Source organism: Trachurus japonicus, chromosome 1 (genome assembly GCF_045865225.1).
Source record: "Trachurus japonicus isolate A0001 chromosome 1, Traja_1.0".
In the NCBI taxonomy this organism is placed as follows: Eukaryota; Metazoa; Chordata; class Actinopteri; order Carangiformes; family Carangidae; genus Trachurus; species Trachurus japonicus.
Window position 1 is genome coordinate 39,087,103 of NC_140907.1, and position 26,246 is coordinate 39,113,348.

Consider the following 26,246-nt stretch of genomic DNA (forward strand, 5'->3'; position numbering starts at 1 on the left):
ACCTAAATCTTGGCATTGTGCTTTAAAATGAAATAAGTAACTGTTTCTGTGAACAACATTAAACTTGAATGAATTCTTTGAGTTTAAAAATTGATTATGTGACATAACAGCATCGATTAAAAGCATCCCGTTGAGAATCTCTCTGTGTTTCGGCTCCTCTACTACCGACTATCAGTGTGTTGACATGGACCTGAGTATCCTGGTTATGATCATATTCTGATACTGTGTTTACATGAACATAGAAAAACCTGGTGATTCACATCCCAGTTTACATGATAAACACCAGTATCCCAGTTTCTGACAGTGTGTTCACTTTATACAGCACAAACTGCGGCAATTCTGACATCTTCATGACATGAGACGACTGTGGCCTCTTACAGAGTTCCCACTTTTCAATGTTTTAGTAAAATCGTGCTGCAAATTTGACTAATTCAAAGCTCAGTTTCCTCGTCACTCTAAGGCCCCGTTTACATGACAACGCTTGCGGATTAAAACGGCAAAATATTTCATGGGATCGGAGCCTTTCGTTTAGACAGCGACGGCGATTTGGGGGCTTGAAAACGCAAAAAATTGAAACCACCCTCCAGAGTGGAAATCTTAAAAACGCTCCGCCGTTGCGTCCCCGTGTAAAGGGTGAAAACGCAAAATTCTGGGTTGTACACTGGTGTGCAGACTGGGTGGTGTTGTGTGTTGTGAGGCACACTGACACATACAACATTGAATTCCACAGACTTTTGCGTCACCGTATGCACGCAGATTTCCTCCCCAAAAACGCTTGTCTAAACATGAAATAAAAAAGTGAGAACGCAACGCCACTTTTGTGTTTTCTGTTCAGATCGTTTCCGTGTAAACGTAGCCTAAAAGTATGGACGGTTTGCCGCCGCCATGTTTGTTCTGCTGATGCGTCACTTGGCTGCGTCTGCACAGACAGTCTCAGCTGTCAGAAACCGGGATAAGACAAGTTCACATGCCACAGCAAAACAGGGATATTGATGTATCCTGGTTTCTGACATCAGGATGTGATGTTCACATGCACAAACACAGAAACAGGATCCTCGAGTCCATGTAAACGTTCAGTATGTGAAACATAGATTACTCCAAAAAGATCTGGGTGAAACACAATGGTAAAGATGGTACGATGCTTATTGGACTCTTTATGACGTGTTTTGTATTTTAGATTTACAGATCAGCCCTGAACCTCGAATCTGTGAAACTGTTCAGTATTTTGTTTTTGTCTTTTCAGCCTCTGTATTAAAATATGAAAATTATCTATAAATAAAGAAACTAACTCCAGAAAGAAGTAACAAACAGTGTAAAGACCGAGGTCAGAGTGCTGAGCTGCTCCAAACATTAATGACATCATGTTTGTTTCCATTTGTTCCAGCCTGTAGGATGTTTTAGGACCAAAACGCTGCTTTCTGTAAAAAGCTGCTGTAGTGAATTGAGCTGCAGCCGGTGCTGCTCCGTCGGTGTGTGTAACAGTGTGTGTGTTGAAGTGTGTGTGTTGAAGTGTGTGTGTTTCTCTACCTTTGTTGGTCTTGCTGGGGTAAATCTTGCTGAAATGCCTGTACTCCTCTGGAGGGGGGAAGTCCTCCATGGGGTGGAAGTTGAACTTGGATTCAAAATCATCTGAGAAGGAGCAGAAGAAGCAGAAGAAGCAACTTTTATAAATGTGCACAAACACATGTACATTAACATGTTTAGAAGAAAACCACTGACTTGATTTTTTGTTTGGTTTCGGTTTAAAAAACTAAAAACTCTGCAGACAGATCATTTCACACTTTGTTTCTGTTTCATATTTAACACCAAACTGTTCGAGTTAAAGAGTTTATACGTTCACACACTTGTTCATTCTATAGTTGACAGTCTGTTTAGAGTAGACTAGAGTTTCTTTATAATCTCTCTCTCACTGCTTTTGTTCTCAGCAGCGTTACACAACTACTTTCCTTTTTAGCATCTTTTTGTTGTAACTATCAACTATGAACAAGAGCACAGTGGTTGTTTGTTTCACAGAGTGAGTCAACATCAGTCTCCTGCACCGATGCAGAACGACCACCAGAGGGCAGGACGGTCACCGATCCTCTGACAGATCAACAACCTGTTTATGTTTGAGTGTAATAATTCACAACAGTGAAGCTCTAACAGAGCTACAGGCTCAGACCTGATGAACAGACATGTTAATAAAGCCACATCACTGACAGGACAGAGGCTCAGTCTCATGATGAGGTAAAAACTACTAGTTGGACTAAACACTCTGAGCTCTCTGAGTTTTAAACATCAAACAAAGCCAGAAATACAGAACACACGATTCACGGACAAAATATATATACAGTATAAATAATATATCAGATATTTACAGTCATAGACAGCGCAAAACTTGTGCACTTTCCAACCGTGATCCTGCCTACAAAACACTTCCTGTCCCCCATCTGCAGTCGTGACGTCACCTACAAACCACCTGTGTTTACCAGTGTTTTTCAACCTCGGGGTTGCGGCTGGGTCGCCTGAAATTTGTGATGTCAAAATGGGGTCACGAGCTAAAAAGGGTTGGGAACCACTGACCTACACACCTACTAGGGCTGTCACTTTTTAGAAAAATTAAGTTTGAGTGAATATCGAATGACCCGTAATTCGTTTGGATATATTCAAATAACCCCGGCGTGCGCGTCCACACACAGCTTGACGCGATCGCTCCGCTTCTCGGCACTTTGCGGCTATTTGCGGAGTATCTTTGCTGCAGCCTACATATCGAGCAGGTCATTACCAAATATCGAATATGAACATTTCACCCCACGTTCGAAAGAATATTCGAATGTCAAATAAAAAGTGACAGCCCCTAACACCTACTGTGTTTGTATGAAGAGTTCAGCATGTGAACAGGGTTTATACAGGAATCTTGAAGTTAATTCTAAAACCTTTTTAAGACTTTTTCAAGACCTTCTCCACATTTTTTAACACCTCACCGCCGCTTCAAGCTGTAACCATTTACATCAGTGACACTTTTAACTTCACAGTTTTAGTTTTAGTGATAAAGACTATAATAGACCACTGTGATGCTACAGAATTCAAAATAGGCTGGGATAATAAATCAAAGGCAAAGTTTATCAAAAATAACATTGCTCAGCTCTCAAAAAAACCAAAACAGCAATCTTCTTTTCTTTTTCATGAACCGGTTCATCTTTGTTTTTTAATAAAACAAATAAATTCACACACTTTCACAGTGTTTTTTAGGACTCAAACTCTTGGACAGCTAATTCAGAAAAAATACCTTCAATATTTAAGACTTTATAAAGTCGTGAAAAGACTTTTTAATACTTTTTAAGGGTCTTAATTTTCCCGAAATTGATTTATCACCTTTTAATACTTTTCACGACCCCACGGATACCCTGGTGAAGATGTGACCTCCATCTGAGCACCGATCAGCTGAGTCAGAGCTCAGTGGACGTGGCCAAAATCACTTCATCGCCCTGTGCTACATTAAATAGATGCACCAAGTAACTGAATGAATGAATGAATGAATGAATGAATGAATGAATGAATGAATGAATGAATGAGAGGGAGACAGAGAGAGAGGAGCATTGTGGGTCGTCGAGGAACCTCCCGACTCGGAGCGCAGCAGGAAGTGAGCAGAGTGATTTACATCGGCAGCAGAACATTTGACTATCGACACTCGGTCGTCTGTGTCTCATCATGAACCGACTCTCTAACAATCGCTGGGTCTGTCTGGTGGGGGGGGGGGGTCAGGGGTCACAGAGCAGCCAATCACAGCGCTCCGTTTAACCCTTCAGACGACAGGAAGCTGAGCAGAGCGATGTGGTGACGTCTGTCGCTGCCCGATCTGTGACGGCTACGTACGGCAACTCCACTTGGACAAACTTAGTTGAATTGACTTAGGATCACTGCCCTGTGTGCGTCGCCAGAGACGGTTTATCTTTTTATTATTATTTTTAAAAGAAAAACTTTATTAGTAATGTAAATTGAGGGTTGGTTGTGGTGGTTTGGATCTTGATGCTCAGAAAACAGGAACAGAGGTAGAGACTTTTAGTGTTTACTCTCGTCTTTTCTCGCCGGCCTCATCACCACGACACGCGCAGACCAGTATTGTCACAAATCGGGTAGTGACAATAGGTGCGTTTCCATCAGCTGTTTAGATGCATCTAGATGTGTCGCATCGGAAAATGATGATGGAAACGCTGTAATTCTAATTAAAATCCCCTGATTCACACAAACTGAAATACGCTGCTATGGCCGGGTTTGGTTGATTCGAATGGGATGGAAACAGCTGTATGCGAATCAAGTGTGACGTAGCCACTTTCACCCCATCTGCTCCCGTGTTTGCAGTTCACTCACAAGACGACAACATCAGGGTTTCCGCTAATGTCACACAACAATTAATTAAAGGTACAGTATGTAAGAAATCTAAAGCAACTGGCCGTAAAATCCTCTTAATATGTCACAGAGACTCAGGAATAATGTTCATATAACATGATGAACTCACCAACAACAATCCTACAGCCAGAGTATTCGCATTCAAAATCTTCTTTTGCAGACTGCAAATCATGTTTATGTTTTGAATTTACGTGTTGGCATGTTGCGCCACCTAGCCCTCTCTCCCAGTGTCAGTGGCATTTCAGCCTCAGTCTGCTGCTACGACTGGGAGAAAAAATGAGATCGCTGTGTTTTGAATTTGACTGCAGTAACCGTTTTTGGCCACATTCTTACATATGGCACCTTTAATTAATTGTGGTGCACCGCCACGGCAAAATAAAAGCCCCCCCACAGCTTCATAATGATGTTACTGCACAGTTCTTCATAGTTCCTCCTCAGGAAAAACCAAACTTATCAGCCAGCGCATCCAGTGTTTACCATTAATAAAGTCTCTCTCACTCACACACACACACGGGTCGCGTTATGAAGGTAATAAACATATGCGCTAAATCGCGCTAATGTGTTCAAATCAGACTGTCAGTCCGTCCGGGGGGGGGGGTGCAAAGTCCGTAGATGGAAACACACACGATTCGAATTTCTTTTAATGCACATTTCCCAGTAATTCAAATCACTTTAGATGGAAACATAGCTAGTGTGGATTGGATTTATGTTGTGAATGGAGTTAGGAGGTAGTTTGTGTTTTTCTTTAAATGTGACTTTTGAGGGTAACATTTATGCTTTCTGTAAATTCATGCTTTTGGTATTTTGTTATTATTTGTGTGAAACTTTGGACGTCATGGGACGCACGACAAATTTCAGAGTGATCTGACAATAAAGTGTAATCTTATCTTATGTCTCGGCGGCGGAGCGACTTACCCATGATGGACTTGGAGTTGGACATGTTGTTGTTGTTGGAGTGGCCGTTCCTGATGGGCGGGGGCGGAGGGGGGGGGCCGGCCGGGGTCCTGGAGGAGGAGGTGATGGAGGAGGAGGTGATGGAGGGGGGAGGAGGAGGCTTCCCCACTCGGCCCAGAGAGTCGGAGACGGCCGAGCTGTTGCCACGGTACGGAGGAGGGGGAGGGGGGGCGTCACGCCCACCGTTACGAGACCCGGGGTGAGGAACCTGGGGGGCTGCACACACACACACACACACACACACACACACACACAGAGTTACAACACAACTTCAACAAACAGTAAATACTCAACAGTAAGCAGCAGGTTTCAGTTTCAGTCTTTAAAGGGATAGTTCAACATTTTGGCAAATTGGCCCATCGACATAATCCCTATAGTCATAGCAGTAGGTTCCAGGGTTTCCTCTACATGTAATTGATCGTGGCCCACCGCCACGGCAAAATAAAAGCCACCACACCTTCAGAAAGATGATTTATTTTTATTTTTATGTTAAAACAATGTAAAGCAGGGTTTCCACAACCAGTTACCATTAGACTTTGCACCCCTTCCCACTACACAGTTACAACTTTCGACTCATGCTTTTCAATCACAGCTGAGTTCTTTATTTCCTCCTCATTAAAAATTATCAACCAGCACATCCAGCATTAATTAACGACTCTGTGGCGGCCGGGGGACAAGTGCTTCGCCCATCAGCTGTGTGTGTTCATCTCTCGCGCTCTGTTACGATTAATAAACACAAATAGGCTACAAACGTACACACATTGGCCTCACGTGTTTGTCATTCCTGGTGTTCTATTCTGAAAATTGACCGGATTCTCTCGTGTTTCTTTGTGTGACTTCCTGCCAAGACTGACGCGATCGCTCGCGGCTCGGGCACAAAATAGACCAGAAGCCGAAACGATCGCTGCAGGGCACGAGGCGGCTGCGGAGGATTGGACGCCGACCCATGACCCCCACCACACTCATACTTCACCCTCCTCCCCTCTGGTCGTAGGTTCAGACAACTGTCCTGCAGAACAGCCCGCTTCTGCAAAAGCTTCGTCCCCTCTGCCATTACAGCTCTAAACAGCAGGCGGTAGACGTCATGGTTTTTTGTTTATATTGTATATATATGTACATTATTTTTCTGGTGTTGCACATGTGTTGGTGTTTTGTCTGGAACAGAACTGTGAAAATGAATTTCCCCTCGGCGACAATAAATTATGAATCGGAATCGGAATCTGAAATGAAAATGCCACGGCTTCTCGGCGCTTCCACGTCCGGTGTGAACCGCCCCGCCCCCGTCGATCAGACCACCCTCGCCGCCACTCTCTAAAAAAATCCTGGAGGAAACACTGGGTTCGTTACCTTTAATTGTTGGTGCAAGCTGTTTTTAGAACGGCGGAGCAGAGCCGTGAGCTGCTCAGAGCTACGCTACGGAGGCTCATTATGGGATTTCTTGGTTTTCCTCATCAAACTCATCAAATACACAATCCAACAACTCCACAACGCTCTGGTGGACAAGTGGTGAGCTGCACATTCACCACGCTATGAGATAATAACACAACGTTACCACACAGAGTTGTTTTAGAGGGAAATTCATGTAAAACCTCTGATGTACGTTGCCTTCAGGGACAGTTTTTCAGCAAGCAGTGAACTATTCCTTTAAACTACAAAATGTGAATTGTTGATCTCATAGACATAATGTTGAATAGTAGTCGCTTGAATTAATATTACTATTAAAAACGCATTAAAACCAAATCAGTTGATCAACAGCGAGTTTAGATTATTCTTTCGCTTATTTTTATGAAACGTTTCAGTTGAAATCAACAATTCAATAGCCTAAATTCTTTTGTTTATTAATATTATTACTATTTCTCTCTTTTTTCTGTCTTCTGGACTTATTTTTCACACTGGTGACCTCTCTTCTCTCTGTTCTTGTTTGAGCTCACTCTGTGTCACTGTCTTCTGTCCGTATGTTGGACCATTTGAGCTGCTTTTATCTTCTTTTTTTACTGTGTTTAAGAAAATAAATAAATAAATCACCAAAAAAAAGACATCATGATAAATGAACTAAATTAATTAATGATAAAACAGCAAAGATTAAGCTATAAATAAGTAAATCTTTGTATATTTTAACAGGGTATAGTATGTATTGTCATGGTGGTTGTGTTATACTTGTATAGATGAGTTTGCAGCTCGGTTACACAACCGTTTCCTGGGGGATTAATAAAGTGTTTCTAATTCTGAATGTGAAGCCTCAGAGGCCGCGTTATAAAAAGCTGATGTGGGACAGATGTGGTTTATACACCGATGCTTTTACAGACACACACACACACACACTGGAGCTGCTACCACACCAGGCCCCCACCAAACATGACCAACATTGAAAATAAATGGAGATTCAAAAAGAAAAGAAAATAGGCCATTATTAGTAAAGAACTTACATTTTTTTAAGGTTTTGAAAAGTCAAAGTTGGTTTGTATTTGTAAAATATTTTTATTCTTATTATTTTGTTTTATTTTGTTGTTTGTCATTTATCTAATTCTGTAAGTTATTGTATTATGTTTTGATTGTCATATGAGTGTCTGGACCCCAGGAAGAATAGTCCTTACCAAGGTGAGGACTAATGGGGATCCATAATAAAACTAAAAACTAAACTAAAACTAAATATCAGTCTGACTATTTTATCATCTTTTAAATACAAGAGAAGTTCCTATGAAATGTGCAGGTAGTTGCTCCTGGTATGATTTATTTTGGTTTATTTTTTATTTTTATTGGGACGTCATCGGCCATTATTGAGTTTTCTTGTGTTTTCTTTTGTCGGTTGTTGTTATTATAAGTAATCTGGCGGACCATCTTCAAAATGAATCGGTTAAGCGGCAGAGAAAAGTCGGTTTTCTTCATCCTGCTCCTTTCCATTCATTTATAATCTATCAGCATTTGGTCAATAATGTTTGAAATGAAAATGTCTGTGCATGGAACAAATAAAAATGAAATAAAATGTGAGCAACAGGTTAAAAGCGAAGCAGCCGAGATAAAGCGGATAAAGAGGCAGAGACAGTGAAAGTGAAGCAGGAATGCTGGAATATTCCACAGGGCTTCAGGAATGCGGAGGAACCAGGAGGCCTCGCTGCCGAGCCGCCGCCCGCCTCGTCCAATCACAACACAGATAAACCAGCTGACAAGTGCCTTCCTGTTTGGCGTGTTCGCCGCTCGCTCCGACTTTTAAAAAAAATGATGAATCTGTTTCCAGAGCTGCCAGGTCGAGGGTCGCTTCTTTGTGACACACACACACTACTGTTTACTACGTTTCCTGAGTCGACTTCCTTTATATTAACAAGTAAACTAATCTCGTAAAAACTATAATCTCTGACCATAAACGTTGTCAGATTTATTTTATTTTATATTAACCGCAGTATTAAATGCCACATTTACAGACAAAGTAGCTCTCATCAGTTAAAGTAAATCTATGTTGCAATACAGTTTTATTTATTTCTATATTTATGATGTGTGCGGATTTTTATCTTTATTGTACGTTTTTTATGAATTTATGTAGTATGAATGGCTCTATGAACGTGAACTGTAGAAACTGAACTGCCCTTTGGGGATAAATAAAGTTTTAATAACCCTATAGTTATGTGATAATGTCGTGAAATAGCCAAGAAATAACGGTCAGTTTCATAGTAATGTCATGTTTTTCATAAAGGCAATACATTACACATGCTTTTCATGCTTTGAATTTTTGGCGAAAGGCCAAAATTTCCCCTTGCAATTGTCAAGTACAATCAATTATTTCTGGACTATTTCTATGCAATCGATCGTTATTTCTGGGCTATATTTCTCCACATTACTATGAAAACGACCGTTATTTCTAATGTAGGATATTTCTAGACATTACCAAGTAATAAGCAGCCTGTAAATCAAAGGATTACCAAGTTTCCTGTATCTGTAATAATTAATAAATCGTAAACATTCCTCAATACCGTCACTTTCCAAAAAATAATAATAATAGTTCCTATGTTTACAGATACTTTGTAATGTAATTATATTTTGTCTATATTAGATTTTTACACATTTGTTGTGAAACTAATTAATGCATAATAATGGTTATGATTTTAACACCATGATTATTTATCTGACAATAATCTATAAATTATAAATCTATGATCATGACATCGATAGGTCTGATATACTCACTGGGAACACTGTAGATAGATTGATGCTTTTTAGCAACTTTTAATCACTGATGGGGTTTAGTTTTGTGTTTAATATAAGTTATTTTAACTTTTTTTTACTGTGTTTTATGTATATTTTCAGTGTGGATGTGAATGTCTTGTTGTGGTGCTGCTGCAGGAGCATCGAGCTGACAGAGATTCTACATCTCAGTGAGTTTTCTTCCTGGTTTAATAAATAAATAAATAAAACAGAAACACACTGAGCCTGTTGAGCCTCATGTTGAAACTCTGCAGCTTCCTGAAGCAGCTGAGGAGAGACAGGAAGTAGCTCTAAGCCCCGCCCCCTCCGTCACATGACCCAGCTGCTCTGATAACCGGTCCAGACCTGTCCACATTCCTCCGGCCGAGGACGGAGCAGCAACCTCGTCCTCGTCCTCGTCCTCGTCCTCGCTGCTACCGGGACGGGACGGCAGCTGATCAGAGGTTATTGATCATCCATCAGGTTTTCAGAGTGAGGGCAAAAATAAAAGTAAAAGGTTTTTATTCTCCAACTGAATCTGAGTTCACGTTGAGCTGTTGGTGAAACTAAACAACCGTCACTTCCTCCTCCACCTGTTGCCCCAGAGACTGATGATGATGATGATGTCATTGTTTAGCAGCTGGTCCAGACTCAGACTCTGTCTGTGTGCATCATCGTTTTCATTTCCTCTCTTCCTGTCCGTCCACACTGAAGTTACACACTCAAATATGGAGCCCATTGGCAACAGTTACAATTTTGCAAGCTCTCTCTCACACACACAGACACATGCACACGCACTGTGGTCTGTAAAGTGTAACTACGATTTAAGTTTTTGCTTGAGAATTATTATTACTGTTCATATCAAGATGCTTCTGTGCCAAGAGTTGATGACACCAACTTGATGTTAGTTATTTTTTGACATAATTGTTCATATGGCAATAAATGCAAAATCTATTTTGTCAAAACAATATTGTATTGTTGAACCGCCACCTTACCGTGGTGGAGGGGTTTGAGCACCCGAATGATCCTAGGAGCTATGTTGTCAGGGCCCCTGGTAGGGTCTCCCAAGGCAAACAGGTCCTAGGTGACGGGAGAGCGGTTCCAAAACCCCTCATGAGCGACGTGGGCCCGCCTTCCAGTAGGCCCACCACCCGCAGGAAGGACCATGAGTCGGTGCGTTGGGCTCTGGGTGGCAGCCGTGGGCGGGGGCCCCGGCGACCCAATGCCCGGACAACGACTCTGGCTTTAGGGACATGGAATGATCTCTCGATTTACCGGTCGATCTACGTTCCCACCCTCACCTATGGTCATGAACTCTGGGTCATGACCGAAAGAACGGGATCCCGGATACAAGCGGCCGAAATGAGTTTCCTCCGCAGGGTGGCGGGGCGCTCCCTTAGAGATAGGGTGAGGAGCTCTGTCACCCGGGAGGAGCTCGGAGTAGAGCCGCTGCTCCTCCACATCGAGAGGAGCCAGCTGAGGTGGCTCGGGCACCTGTATAGGATGCCCCCTGGACGCCTCCCTCGGGAGGTGTTCCGGGCATGTCCCACCGGGAGGAGGCCCAGAGGAAGACCCAGGACACGCTGGAGTGACTACGTCACTCGGCTGGCCTGGGAACGCCTTGGGGTCCCCCCGGAAGAGCTGGAGGAAGTGTCCGGGGAGAGGGAAGTCTGGGGATCCCTGCTCCGACTGCTGCCCCCGCGACCCGGACTCGGAAATAGCGGATGAAAATGGATGGATGGAATATTGTATTTTGTTATCATTAACTGTAACTGACCTAGATATGGAGTAGCCTACGTAATGTTGTCAAAATAATCTGTCATTAATCATTATAGTAATAGCCAATAGTATTGATACTTGGAGTTGGAGAGGTGAGGCCACAGCACCAGCATGTGGACGTAGTGTGTGTACGCTTGAGCTGTTGCTCACAGTCGCTCAAGCAGCTCATCAGGATTTGATTGATTATCAATTGAAAAAACAAGAACTCATGACGTCTCTGACCTTAAAACCACAGACTTGGTTGTTACGGTTACCTGCTCTGCGTCCTGGTGGCTCTCTGGCGGGCGGCGGCGGCCTGGCTCCCTGCTGGGAGGACGGCGAGGACATGGGGGGCGGTGGGGGGGCGTGGCTCCTTCCCGGTCCGCTTCCCGACGAGGACGAGGACGACGGCTTCTTGTGCAGCGAGTTGTGTCTCTGCGGCAGCTCGGGGGCGTCGGGCGACGACGGCCCGTTGGAGACGGACGCCGAGTGCGGCCGGTAGGGCGGCGGGGGCGGCGGGGGGGCCGAGGAAGAGGAGGAGGAGGAGGAAGAGGAGCCGCCGCCGGTCGGGGGGCGGCTGGAGGACGAGGGCGGCGGCCTCATGGAGCCGAGGGGGGCGGGGCCTCTGCTGGGCGTGGGGGGGAGGGGCTTCTCTCTGCTGTGAGCCGAGGAAGAAGAGGAAGATGACGAGACTTTGTGGTGGTGGTTTGGCGCCGGTGGAGCGTTGCCACGGCCACCGCGCATGAAGGGAGGGGGAGGGGGAGGGGCCGAGCTGCTGTGCTTCATCCCGCCAGAGGAGGAAGACGAGGACGAGCCGCCGCCGCTGGACGGCCGGGAGATGTCGGGCAGCGACGGCCGGTGGTGCGAGCGCTGGTGCTGCTCCGGCGGCGGCGACGGCTTGTTGGGCGGCGACGGAGAGCTGGAGCGGCCGGTCGGCGGGCGAGGGGCCGAGGGCCGAGAGCCCGGCGGCCGCAGAGCCGAGCGACCCACCGATCCTCCTCCTGATGAACCGTCTGAGGAAGAGGAGAGAGGAAGAGGAGGAGAGAGGAAGAGGAGGTTAGAGCAGCTGGTTGAACCAATCACAGATCAATAAGAATCAATCGCTCCAATGTCAATCAGCCGACGTCCAACTTCCTGCTTCATTCATGTTTCATGACACTCGTTCTTCACCCGCTAGCTCCGTCGCTCTGACTGAAACATGTCTGGTCCATCAGAGATAAGAGCAGCGAGGGGGGGGGGGACGGGAGGAGGGGGTTGGGTCCATTAGGCTCAAAATAACTGACTCACTCTAAATCCCCCGGGTTGATTCCTGCACTTTGGACGTGACGTGTGTGAATTTGTTTCTATAGACCGAATCTCCTTGTTGTTTACATTCTACTTCCTGGTAGAAAACCAGCACGTAATTTGAATGAGATCAATAGTAACGAACGAGAGTTTAGCTATATCTCATATTTTTTCACGTCCTATCACCGTTTAGACAAATCTGAAATGACTGAAGAAACATTACTATTTCTGTGTGTGTGTTTTGTGTTGCTATGTGTTGTATTTATTCAGTTTGGGGGAATCACCGTGTCTAGAAAGCATCAGTGGCTCAGCTGACAGGGACAGCTAACGGTAGCTAAGCTAACGGTAGCTAAGCTAACGGTAGCTAAGCTAACAGCAGGACGTCAGCTGTTAAAACCCTCCCGTTGTGGGACACGACATGAAACTACTCCAGTTAGCTCAGTCATGTTGGAACTCAGATATCCGCTGGAGAAAATATTTTTTCATGGAGCGTTTATTGAGTCACTGAGTTATTAAAGTTAAACAGGTAGCTAGCTAACCGTTAGCCCGGCTAATCTATGATAACCATGACTAATTACAAAAATGTGCACACGTAAATAGTAATGTTTGTCCAATAATTGGTTTTATAGACTTTACAAACATCAGATTAGTCTAAATGGTGATATAGTGACATGAAAATTTAGATATATATAGAGAAACTCTCGTCCGTCACTATTGTTCTCATGCTGGTTTTCTACCCAGAAGTAGCGATTCGTCCTATAAAGGCAAAACGACAGATGAGTGTGAGGAAGGGGAGGAGGAGCAGGAAGAAGAGCATTTTGTCTATGGTCAGAAACTCTGTACCAAGATGGCGGCGCCATTGATGTACGCTGAGAAGCAGAAGGCGGCATCTAGGCTGTTAAGAAATCACCCCCTACTCACTATCTAGTGACCAGTTGTTGTAGTGGTGTCCGAATGTTTAGTGATTATTAATGTTCACTATATAGTGACTGAATCTATCCCACAATTCACCGCCAAATGTAGTGAACATCCGATGGTCACTAACCAGAGCAAGATATCCCATCATGCATTGCGGTCACGGATCGACGTTACCACAGCGACCCAGAGTGACCGGTGTAGCTACCAAATAAATGCAGTAGTGACCGGTGTAGCTACCAAATAAATGCAGTAGTGACCGGTGTAGCTCAGAGTCCTGCACGGGTCCAGTTTTGGAAACCCGCGCCCGCCCGACCCGTTGGTTTTTAAGCCCGTGTCCCGACCCGTCACCCGTGATTATTTCTGAATACAACCCGGATCCGACCCGCCCGTCAATATTAAGACCCGCTGCCCGACCCGCTGCCCGTTAGATCGCCGTCATCACCGGCGATAACGGAGGTACAGCCGTACTCTTTAGAAAAAAGAAAAAAGAAAAGAGAGAGAGAGGGGGGGGGGCGTACTCTTTCGCGGCTATTTCCGGAACGGAGAATGATAGCGACGTAATTCTTTTTTTAATGAAAGCAGGACACTTCAGCCTTTACATTGATCCCATCGGTGTGTTTGTAGCTTTTACCCAGAAGCCGAGCAGTCAGGCCATGACAGGCTAAACTCCAGGGAAAGCTGTGAGCGGTCACACGAGCGGCCAAAGATCGTTTATTTACATCAAGATGCTGCTCTGTTGTTGCCGTGAGTGATTAAAAAAAATGATTTGCTACGCTGGTTCATGCAGCTGCGCGTGAGTTTTTCTCTGTAGGCCTACACATACACCCGCTACCCACCCGCGTTCATTTGCGTTCCGCCCGTGCCCGACCCGTGAATTTTCACAAGACAGCTTATCCACCCGTTGAACACCGTTTTTGCGGGGTACCCGTCGGATACCCGCGGGGATCCGACCCGGTGCAGGACTCTGGTGTAGCTACCAAATAAATGAAGTAGTGACCGGTGTAGCTACCAAATAAATTAGCAAATTTCCTAACAAGCGTTATAAACTGACCACAGACTCTGGATAGCAATGCTAATTTTTGTTAGCCCGTCTATGGTGTTTTACATTATACGTTAGCATTAAGCTAGCTGACTTTATATCTTAGTTGTGACACTGGCTGTGTGTGTTTTGAACGTTGTTTCAAACTATGTGGGTTTGATTGAACATCTTTGATACTTAAATATATATATTACCACTTAATATATTGCTTTACTCCTCTTTTTAATTTGGTACCTATACCCGTATATATGTCTATGCCTACAATTATGCCTCTTCTGTCTATTCATCTGCACTCAACACGTCCCATGTGAAAAAGGAGAGCTGGACTTTGGTTTATGTGTTGCCATAACGATGAGGTCATGTGATGCTGAGTCTATAAATCCACCTCTAGTATAAACCGAGTCTCACCTCCGACTGGTCGTAGTTTTGGCACTCCACCCTGGAACAGGCCGCCCATTCCCATTGGTCCTCCGCCTCCAAAGCCGCCACCTCCTCCTCCTCCTCCTCCTCCTCCTCCACCTCCTCCTCCTCCTCCTCCTCCTGACTCTGGTGGGACAAACACAGTAAAATGTCAATACAAACACAAATAAAAGCAGAAGTGTGGAGACATTTCCATATTCAAATGTTGAGGTGGAGTCGTGGTCGTTGGTTGTTGAGCAGCAGCAAAGAGCAGAGAAGAGAAGAGCAGAGAAGAGAAGAGAGGAGAAGAGAAGAGGCAGCAGAGAAGAGAAGGGAAGGGAAGAGAAGAGTAGAGAAGAGAAGAGGCAGCAGAGAAGAGAAGAGGCAGCAGAGAAGAGAAGAGGCAGAAGAGAAGAGGCAGCAGACAAGAGAAGAGCAGAGACGAGCAGAGAAGAGGCAGCAGACAAGAGAAGAGCAGAGACGAGCAGAGAAGAGGCAGCAGAGAAGAGAAGAGGCAGAAAAGAAGAGCAGAGAAGAGGCAGCAGAGAAGACAAGAGCAGAGAAGAGAAGAGAAGAGGCAGCAGAGAAGAGAAGAGAAGAGAAGAGAAGAGCAGAGAAGAGAAGAGGCAGCAGAGAAGAGAAGAGAAGAGCAGAGAAGAGAAGAGGCAGCAGAGAAGAGAAGAGCGACAACAACGTTTTATATCAACACAACTCTGACCTGAGATCAGTCACAACAGAAAAGAGCAGAGAAGAGAAGAGAAGAGAAGAGAAGAGAAGAGAAGAGAAGAGAAGAGGAGAGAAGAGAGGAGAGGAGAAGAGAAGGGAAGAGAAGAGCAGAGAAGAGAAGAGGCAGAAGAGAAGAGGCAGCAGACAAGAGAAGAGAAGAGAAGAGGCAGCAGAGAAGAGAAGAGGAGAGAAGAGAGGAGAAGAGAAGAGCAGAGAAGAGGCAGCAGAGAAGAGAAGAGAAGAGCAGAGAGGAGAGGAGAAGAGAAGAGAAGAGGCAGCAGAGAAGAGAAGAGTCAGCAGAGAAGAGAAGAGAAGAGAAGAGAAGAGTCAGCAGAGAAGAGAAGAGAAGAGAAGAGAAGAGAAGAGAAGAGAAGAGAAGAGGAGAGGAGAGGAGAGAAGAGAAGAGGCAGCAGAGAAGAGAAGAGAAGAGAAGAGAAGAGAAGAGAAGAGAAGAGAAGAGAAGAGAAGAGAAGAGAAGAGCTACAACAACGTTGTTAGAGCCATTTTGTATATTACACATAAGGTGATAAATAATTTAGATTTGTTGGATTTATTCTGATTTTGTATATTTGAGGTTATAAGAGTGCCTATTAGTTAATAACAACTGCTCTCTTCTTATTGGCTGTGACGTGCGTAATGTGATGCGTGCGTAATTCGGTTCAGTTATGATTATGGAGGCGAGGAGAGCACACTAGTTTCTGACCGTGCTAATCATGCTAATGATTGTTGCCTGATTTTGGATTGCTACACAGTTTTTATTTTTTGTTGTAACTTGAAGAAAGGTTTCAATAAACCCTCGTGAGAAAGAAGAACTGTGGAGTTTTTGTGGCCAAAGACACGCGTCAACTACATGCTCGCGCTCCATAATTTTAGTGTGTGTTTAAAAAAGTAAAAAGAGACGGAGCCACACTTACACAACACAACTCTGACCTGAGATCAGTCACAACAGAGCTGCAGCGCCGTCGCTCTAGTTCCTCATTTCCACACAAACATCAGAGTTTCCTCTTCCTCACACACAGACACAATAAACCTGAGTAACAGCTCCGTTTGAGTTTAGATTTGACTTTTATAAAAAAAAAAGTTTACCATCCCCATGTTTGGTATTTTCATAACTTCGCCTCTGTGTTCTGACTGCAGTATTATTTTTTCAATTTAATCTACTTTATTTACATATTACATACATAAATTATACAAGAAGCATGTAGAGGAGCATGTGCAGCTGATTCCACAATAAAAAGGAAAGAAATATGATGCCTACCCGTCACACTCGGGTCAATATTTCTGCACTATATCACATTAAAACGATCATATCTGTGGTTTCACACGGTCGATCAATGTCAGACAGAGAGAGGGAGAGAGTTTCACGTCTGCTCTTTGGAGGGTTAGGGTTCATTTAATATATAATAAGTCCAGTTCAGATCATCAACTCTGAAAAGTCTTATGTGAATGTTCCTACGATTTATTGAAGGAATCAGCGATAAACAATCTGATCCTGTTCCAATACGTTAACATGAATATATATTAGAGCTGCAACAATTAACCGATTAATCGAACAATAACAGATTATTAATTTAATTCTCAACTATTTTGATAATCTAATAATCGGTTTGAGTCGTTTAAGGAAAAAAAAGTCTAAATTCTCTGATTCCAGGTTCTTAAATGTGAAGATTTCTGGTCTCTCTGTGGTTTGTGGACAAAACAAGACATTTGAGGACGTCGTCTGGTGGTTTGGGAAACACTGATTCATGTTTTTAAACATTTTTTTGAACATTTTATAAACCAAACAACTAATTGATTAATTGCTTAAATAATAGACAGATTAATCGATAATGAAAATAATCGTTAGTTGCAGCTTTATACATATTTTGTTATCATAATCATTATCAGCAGCTCAGTGACAGGAGCTCACACTCTTTAAAAAGCAACTAAAAATACAGCTTAACTTTTCTTGAATTTCCCACTCTCTCCATATCCCACATCCTTACTTTTTTATGTCTTTTTTATGATTTCAATCTATGAATTTTTTGTACCTTATTTCCATTGTCTCTATTTGTTACTGATCACTTTGTTCTCTATCTCCTCATTTTTGCTCATTTTGCTCATATTACATTGATTATCTATGCACTTTATCTCCTTTTTTTTTCTCTGTTTATTTGTTAGCCATAGAAATTAGTTTCGTTGTAATTAGTGACAGGGGTGGAACTTATGTACGAGCCAATCGGCTTCGTTCCCTCCTTGCACCATCGAATATAAATCTGTGCTAAATACATAAACCTACCGTAATTTCCGGACTATAAACCGCTACTTTTTTCTCATGCTTTGAACCCTGCGGCCTGTACAACGATGCGGCTAATTTATAGACTTTTACTGGCTAACGGCCTCCGGGGGGCGCTCTAGCAGGAAGCGCAAGTGAGACAGACATGTGGGGAAAGATTATGCGCCGAAGAAGACACTGGTTTTGAGTGTTGGTGCAGTGTTTTATTTTCTAACCAGTCATGTTACTGTCTGTTGGTGCTGTGTTGATGCTGTGTTGATGCCTCCGGAGTAATTGTGATGGTTTAACTCGCTACATGACTTGTTACGAGTGAGAACGGAGGCTCTCTGTCTTCACCCCGTGTCCCAGCTCTCGTCTCTGCTGCACCGCAACACAAACGCGCTCCGTAACCCATAATCTTTTGTTCATGACGGTTAAGACTACACAAACACACACGCCGTAACAACGTATGTTATGTAACGTTATCCACCGCTCCATTTATTGATTTTTCGACGGCTTCATTGTCAACAAATGCACATGGCTAGGAGCGTAACCAAAACAGCGGGAAAGCGAGCGGACTTGCACAGTTCCACACATATTCTTCCGTGTAGCCTACTGTCTTTCTGTGTAAATATCTCATGTTACATCACGAAAAACCCGCGGCTTATATTCAGGTGCGGCCTATATATGTACAAAATCTATTTTATTTTAAAATTTAGCTGGTGCGGCTTATATTCAGGTGCGCTTAATAGTCCGGAATTTACGGTAAGCTAAACCTAAGAGGGGGCGGAGTTTAGCTCAGTTGGTAGAGCACCCGCCCCGTGTGCTGAGGCTGTAGTCCTCGCTGCAGGCGGCCCCGGTTCGGGTCCCGCGTCGGACGGCCCTATCCTGCATGTCATTCCCCCCATCTCTGCCTCCCATTTCCTGTCTCACTCTCAACTGTCCTATCTAATAAAGGCATGAAAAGCCAAAAAAAAATATACTTTAAAAAGCTAAACCTAAGAGCCCGTCCACACAGATACAGGTTTAACCGTTTCACCGTTTGGTCCAGACAGTTCTCAGGGTGAGAACTGTATTTTTTGGAAACGGTGTGAAACGACGATGTCATCCCCCATCGCTCTGACCTGTAACCTGAGACACTTGCAGCTTAACTCATCACCGATCGTCATATTTGCTCCGACACGACTCCCAGTCAACATTTAATCCACTTGTAAGGTTTGGAGTTTGAATCGAAACGATGTCAACTTGTTCGAAAGTACAGGAATGAAAGATCGTTTTAGGCCTGAGTGTGTCTTGTGTGTGAGACTCACTCTCGATGACGGGGGCGCTGCGGTCGCTGACGACCCCCACCTTCTTCAGCCGGGCGCCTTTACAGATGTCGGTCAGCAGCGCTCCTCGACCTTTGGCCTCGGAGGAGCTCAGCTTGGGAGCCGTGGTGTTGGCCTGAGGAGAGGAAGAGGAGGAGGAAGAAGAGGAAGAGGTGAGGAAGACTAGGATCACTGCTGCAGCGCCTCTACTCACACTCACTGGTGTTTTATTTCCAATGAATGAGCACAGAAAGACAACCAACACATCCATCCTGATACAACATCAGTGATGGAGTGACGGTACAGTTTTGTTTTGATTTGTACCCACATCCCTACACTCCCCCTGCATTTCCCAAAGACAAAAAGAGGAGAAAAGAAAAGCAGAGAAACAACAACAGAAACAGTCCTGTTGTTGTTGTTTTTCTCCTTCAAACTACAGATTATTTCATGATTATTCGTCTCTAATAACAAGTGACTAGACTCCACATCTGTCACGTCACATCATTTTCTATCCGACTCTTCTCCACCGTCCGTTTGCCGTGCTCACACAGGACGGTGTCTTTACTGTAGATACTCTGCGTTTCCTGTCAGACCAGGTTTCCAAAATAAAGTCCAACTTTTAAATCTTCTCATGGAGGCAAAAAAAACAAAAGAAAAGAAAACAGGAACTCTCCACAACCAGTTGAAAGGTAAAAACAAGTGAAATGTTGCTCAGGTTGCTTTTGTTTGAGTTCACAGAGCTGCAGCTGATTTACAGCCGATTGTAAATGTGTAAACTGAGCTTTATGATTCTGGGTCAGAGGAGAAGGGTGTGTAGCGTCCTGACCATCATCATCATCATCATCACCAGGTGAGACAGTCAAGTTATGTATTTCTTTCATTATGGATCCCCATTAGCACTTGGCGGTTTGGTTTGGTTGTTGTTCCCTGTGGTCTAAAGCCAGGAACACATCGCCACGACGACTGCCGACCAGAGCGACTGATATAACAGAGTGGCGAAAGGACTCTCATAGAAATACAGACCCATTTTAAGTCATAAAGTGGTAATAATCTTTGCCATGTACCATGTAACCATGTTGACTTAACAAAATAAAATTCAAACAAGCGATGCTAATTTCTGTTAGCCCGTCTATGAGGTTTTACATTATACATTAGCATTAAGCTAGCTGACTTTATATGCTTAGTTGTGACACTAGCTGTGTGTGTTTTGAACGTTGTTTCAAACTATGTGGGTTTGATTGAACATCTTTGATGCTTAAATATATATATTGTTGCTTAATATATTGCTTTACTCCTCTTTTTATTTTGTGTGCCATTTTTAGTAGGACTGGCTAGGACACCGTTTGTTTACTGTGGTCAGTCACTTCCATCCCTCCCACACACCGCGCTGATTCGCTTAGGGCTAAAATTTTTGCCACTTTTTTCCAGAAATGTCTCTATAATCTTTCCATAAATTCACTACATTGACCCTAATCTGAACGTACATGGACTAAAAAAGTAACGTTCTTCAGTGTCAGAACACATATTTGTGTATTTCTGGTGTTCTGGCTTCAAAAGTTTCCTTGATGTAAAAAAGTTTGAGAACCACAGTAGTTCATCTACAACTTCTCAGATACATCACACAGGAAAAAATATAAAAGAAAATACAATTCAGCTGTATTTGATGATGAAAAAGAAAAGTTCATTTCATTCTATTTGCTCAAACACAAAGTGATCACAGTTCATAAAACATTACGAGATTCTGTTTTGTAGTGCGCTCTACAGTAGATAACAGAAAACATTATAACCCACATAAAACCATAAATTACTGTTTATTGGTTTTTACATCATGGAATCTTGTCTGTTTTTGTTTAGTTTTGTTTGTGGTACAAAACATGTGTATGATACTTAAAAAGGGATAGTTCAGAGTCCTCCGTGGCTTCTCTGAGTTACAGGGGGTCTCGGTGTAGCAGTGCATGTCCATATGACGGTTGCAAATGGATACCAACTGTCTTCGTAACAAAAAGACACACCAAAAAACATCCAAATACCTCCATGCTGCTCGTATGTAATGTCCGTCTTGTATTGAAGCCCCGAAATGCAAAATTGTCCCGAAAAAAATTAAATAAGTCTATATTTCAAGCTTGTTTTGTAGCGGAAGCTTCTCGAAGCTCCTCTTCCCGGTTCGTCAAAATTGGCCGAACCGGGAAGAGGAGCTTCGAGAAGCTTCCGCTACAAAACAAGCTTGAAATATAGACTTATTTAATTTTTTCCGGGGCTTCAATACAAGACGGACATTACATACGAGCACTATGGAGGTATTTGGATGTTTTTTGGTGTGTCTTTTTGTTACGAAGTCATATGGACATGCACTGCTACGCCGAGACCCCCTGTAACTCGGAGAAGCCACGGAGGACTCTGAAACTTCTCCCAGCCCTTAGTCCACATGAGGGGGAGGAGGAGATAATGAGGGACATTTCAATTTTGGGTGAACTATCCCTTTAAATACAGTAAACCAAACCAATTAGTCATGAACTGGCCTGAATAATATGATCAAGTAGAGGAAACAACATCATTACAACGAGCAGCAGTTTGTGTTTGATAAAGATAAAATACGTCACAACATCATCGTCTCCTCTGGAGGTCGTGTGTGTGTGTGTGTGTGTGTGTGTGTGTGTGTGTCCTGCGTCCACTCACCTCATTGAAGGTGGGCGGGGGCGGGGGTCCGGGGGGAGGAGGGGGAGGGGGTGGGATGGGCATCCTGTCCCTCTGGTGGCTCCTCTGTGTGTGGGAGGAGGAGGGGGGAGGGGCTGGAGGCTGGAGACCTCACCGTCTCAGGTGGGAGCTCACACGCTGACTCCTGCTGGACCAAACACACAATAACAACTGATCAGTGATCAATGACTTAAAACACTGTTTTAACAGCTTAACAGCTTTTCAGCTCCTAATCGATCGATCGTTGGATCAATGGTCTGATCCAAATGGCTCTGTAGCTCTGTGGTGTAAATACAGATGTTTTCCAGTCGTTCCCTGCAGTGCTGCACTCAGGACTTTTACAATAATCACAGTAAAACATTGAACCTCTGACACAGATTTGTCACAAATGAACCAGTGTTTCCCCCATAGACTGTAAAAAATATGGACGTAGCGTCCGTGACGTCCCCCATTGGTTGTGGGGAGTCGTTTTTGTGACTCCAATATGGCGGCCTGAACAGCGCCATGTTGGATTGGCCGGCCGAGAACCCGCCCACTGGCCTCGAAGCAGCTGTCCATGGAGCTGCTCGGACCTGTCACTCAACGTTTCCGCGCCCTGATTGGCCAGAGTTTTAACCTAATAATAGTAAAACTGTAGAGTTAAAAAATTCACCCCCCTCAAGAGTGTGTGCGGGGGTAGAAACTATCGATCGAGACCAAAAAACGTTCTGACACCAGGCTTTTAACATGTTTACTGAGGATGTAAAGTGGGTGATTTTAACATGGGGGTCTATGGGGAATGCTCCCTTCTGACACCAGCCCCCAGAGGAAGCCGAGGGGATTGCAGTTTTTTGAACGCGGAAGTGACTTCACTTCTCAGACCCACAACTGCCCCCTTGGTTTCCCCCTACTGTTCTGTTGGCGGGCACGGACCCCTGCCCCCCTTGAAAACGGGAAATCTAGGAGCCAATCGCGGTCCGAGCGGACCTGTTGGTCTGATAAAAACTGTTGGAGCGCTCCACCTGAAGCACCCAAGCTGCCCAAGCAACCAAACGTCGCTATTCTCTCCCTCTGCCATCTGATTTTAGAATACCAGCGCTCACGCCGGGTACACACCGGACAAGGAAGCGCCGCGAATAACCGCAAATAGCAGAACCACATCAGACGCACCGCGGCGTGCACCTCTGCGGCCGGCTCGCGCCCTACAGCGATCGTTTTGGCGTCTGGTCTATTTTGTGCCCCGAGCCGCGAGCGATCGCATCAAGTGTAAACATGAGAGAATCCGGTCAATTTTCAAACCCTTTTCAAAATAAAACACCGCGATTAGATGCCAATGTGTGTGCGTTTGTAGCCTATTTGTGTTTATTTAATCTAAACAGAGCGCGCGAGAGACGAACACACACACCTTCACATTCGCATTCACATTAATCATCAACTAAAACTTCTGAAGAACCACTGCAAAGACAATGTGTGTGTTTCTCTCATGTTATGTTTTTTTTTTGTTAATTCATGTTTTGTTTTGTTACTTCTCTTTTCTTGGACTTTTGGCATCAACAGCTGCATCACAAGTTTCTTGATTTAGAGAATCAGCACGTTACACTGCAAAATAATAAAAACACCACTTCATCCTCCTGTTGTGTTTCTCCTGTTGCCTAGAAAAACCATCACAACTTTAACCATAAACGCTGATTTTACAGAGACAATCTTTGTTTATTTTCTACGAGGCGCTCGCTCTCTTCACCACGGGGAGCTGCAGCAGTCACAACAACATGCAGAATAAAAACATGCAAAACGTGAGAAAACAACTCCTTTTTATAGTTGTGATAGGACAGCTCTAACGATAACCGCCGGCTCAAGGCCTCAGGTTGAAGACGCTCTCTCTCTCTCTGGTCTCTTCACCGCGACGACGAGTTGCAGTCACAACATGTTTCTGTTCACACAGCGACGTTGAGGAGAAAACAAGATGAGACCGTCACTTTCCAAAAAAAGATTATGTACGAACCGTATTGGTAGATGTGCACCAAAGTAAAGGTAAATGCACAGATACTGGTCCATACGTAACATTGAATTGGTAGGAATTTAAATGCCAGAGTCAGTGTCATTTGTAATAATAAAAAAAATATTAAAATTAACAATTAATGACTTATATATTTCAAACAGTTTAACAATTGGTCATATTTTAATAGATACTTTGTGGAAATAATTAGTAATGTAATTATATTTTGACTATATATATATATAATATAATATATATAATAATAGACAATATATATATTGATGCATAATAATCATGATAATCGTAATATCGTGATTATTTCTCTGACTGTAATCGTTATCGTACCTAGAAAATCTGTAATCGTGACACCTAGGGATGCACATGATTAACCGTTTAACCGTTAACCGATAACAAGAACTTTGACCGATTAATACTATCGGTTATTTTTTTATTATTATTAGCTCCTTATGTCGTCAACTCATGGGGGCGTGTCGACACGTGCAGAGTTCACTGTCTTCAGTCATATTTCACAGTAAAAAGTTCCACAGGAGGACTGACAGTATGAGCAGCAGCCCCCGTGAAGGAAGATCAGACAATACATGTAGCTACACAGACATAGATGTGAATCACCTGTAACATCACCCGACAGCTGTCAGGAGCTCTGCTGCTCCTTCAGCCTGGTGTTTGGCTGCACTTTGTATAAAAACAGTTCTACACTGGACGATCTGAGCACGATCAGCTGAGACAGAGCTCACCGATCAGCTGTCGCGGCGCACGTGTGTATTTAACGGCAAAAAAAAAAATGGAGCGATCAAATTTTTTATTTTTTTTTGCCGTGTGCCGCAAGCTTCTTAATCTTATCGGTTAACGGTTAATAATCGGTTAATGAGCGTCGGTTATCGGTCAGAAAAAAACTTCAAAATGTGCATCCCTAGTATTCAGAAAAGAAAATTTAATTTGATTCCACTCTGGGTGATAAAATGAGTGTAATAACTCATCTTTCAGACGATGTAAATTCTATTTTTGAGTAAATCCGGGATGAAAGTGTGTATTTTTTTTTCGCATTGGATAATGCAGGCGCACGGATTATACGTCAGCCTGTACACGATTCATCAGCCACTGATATTGGATCCGTAATCCGTCATTCAAACTTTGAATATCCCGCCCGCTAGATAACGACCAATCAAATTCGTTTTCCTTACTCGGGTAAACTTGTGTTGCAGCTCGTGACAACTCGGCGCGACAAACAGGACAAACGGCCATTTCTGTACACCTTTAAAGCAGAACTATGCAGGTCGGCCGGAAATAGCTCGCTCCTTCGTTGGTTTCTCTTTTTTTCCCTCTCCGGAGCTCCCCCACAGTTCTGGGAGGCACATGTCACTGTCGTAAAAAAAAAAAAAACTCGCCGCCGCCACCTCCTCCACCCCCCCTACACGTGCTTGTGTTTACTGCTGTTTGCTAAGCCCTGCTAACACCGAGCTAACGCTAACACGGAGCTAATGCTAACACGGAGCTAAGGCTAACACCGAGCTAACGCTATGCTAACACGGAGCTAAGGCTAACACCGAGCTAACGCTAATACAGCCACACACAGGCACAAAGACACAGACAACACACACAGGAATAAAGGTTCCAAAACGCGAAGGTGTGTGTGTGTGTGTCATGATGTATTACATTATCTTATAAAAGACCCATGGTGTGTGTATCTGTGTTAGCATTAGCTCCCTGTTAGCCACAAGCTGAACTTCATCAGTAAACATTTCATGTTTCCATGGTTTCCTCCGACTTTCCGAACTCAAACCAATCACGATTCGTGACATGCATGACGTCATATGCGTTCTTATCTCGTACTGCCGTAAGGCAGTTTCTCGCGATACTTCTATCCATTGACGAGATTTGTAACACCGAGACGGACGACTGATCTTGCAAGTGCGGTTTTCAGCCAGTGGGGGGGGTGAGCGCATTGGCCTAGACCCCATTCACTTCATAACAGGTCACTCAACCATCACAGTGACTCTGAGCCACAATAATTACAGCCCAAATCCTGCATAGTTCTGCTTTAAATCAGAAGGATGTGGACTCGTCCTGGAGACAGAGCTGTAGAGGACAACGTCCACAGATCTTCTCCTCTTCCTCCTCATTGTTTCCACCAAACTAACCCAATCCAGGGTTTGCAGAGTTTTCCTCAGAGACTTGAACTGTGACGGTGCAGCAGAGCGGAGCCGTGGCTCTGTGCTGAGCTCTGCTCACTCACTGTGAATGTTAATGAGCTGTTGTTGCTGCTGCAGCTACTGAAGCTTCTCATCACCGATTAAAACAAGACAACAGAGTGTCTACGTACCAAGGTTATATTATATAAACTAATAATACACT

At 43.9% G+C, this 26,246-nt stretch overlaps 2 protein-coding genes across 8 annotated transcripts in view; both read right to left on the reverse strand.

Moving 5' to 3' along the window:
* LOC146992569 (uncharacterized) overlaps positions 1–26,246 on the reverse strand; it is a 251,635-nt gene that overhangs the window by 167,171 nt on the left and 58,218 nt on the right. The gene's annotated exons all lie outside the window — the stretch shown is intronic.
* The window catches only part of wipf2a (WAS/WASL interacting protein family, member 2a), a 33,695-nt gene that overhangs the window by 1,640 nt on the left and 5,809 nt on the right, over positions 1–26,246 (reverse strand). The window contains exons 2-7 of one of the 2 annotated variants that reach the window (XM_085788012.1): positions 21,881–22,043; positions 19,208–19,340; positions 14,927–15,064; positions 11,553–12,290; positions 5,305–5,559; positions 1,528–1,629 (exon numbers count right to left, since the gene is read on the reverse strand). In XM_085788012.1, coding sequence (XP_085644138.1) covers positions 1,528–1,629; positions 5,305–5,559; positions 11,553–12,290; positions 14,927–15,064; positions 19,208–19,340; positions 21,881–21,943 — 1,429 coding nt within the window. In that variant the 5' untranslated portion in view covers positions 21,944–22,043. Of the gene's footprint in view, positions 1–1,527; positions 1,630–5,304; positions 5,560–11,552; positions 12,291–14,926; positions 15,065–19,207; positions 19,341–21,880; positions 22,047–26,246 lie in introns of both variants that reach the window. The other variant, XM_085788018.1, reaches the window with a different exon arrangement.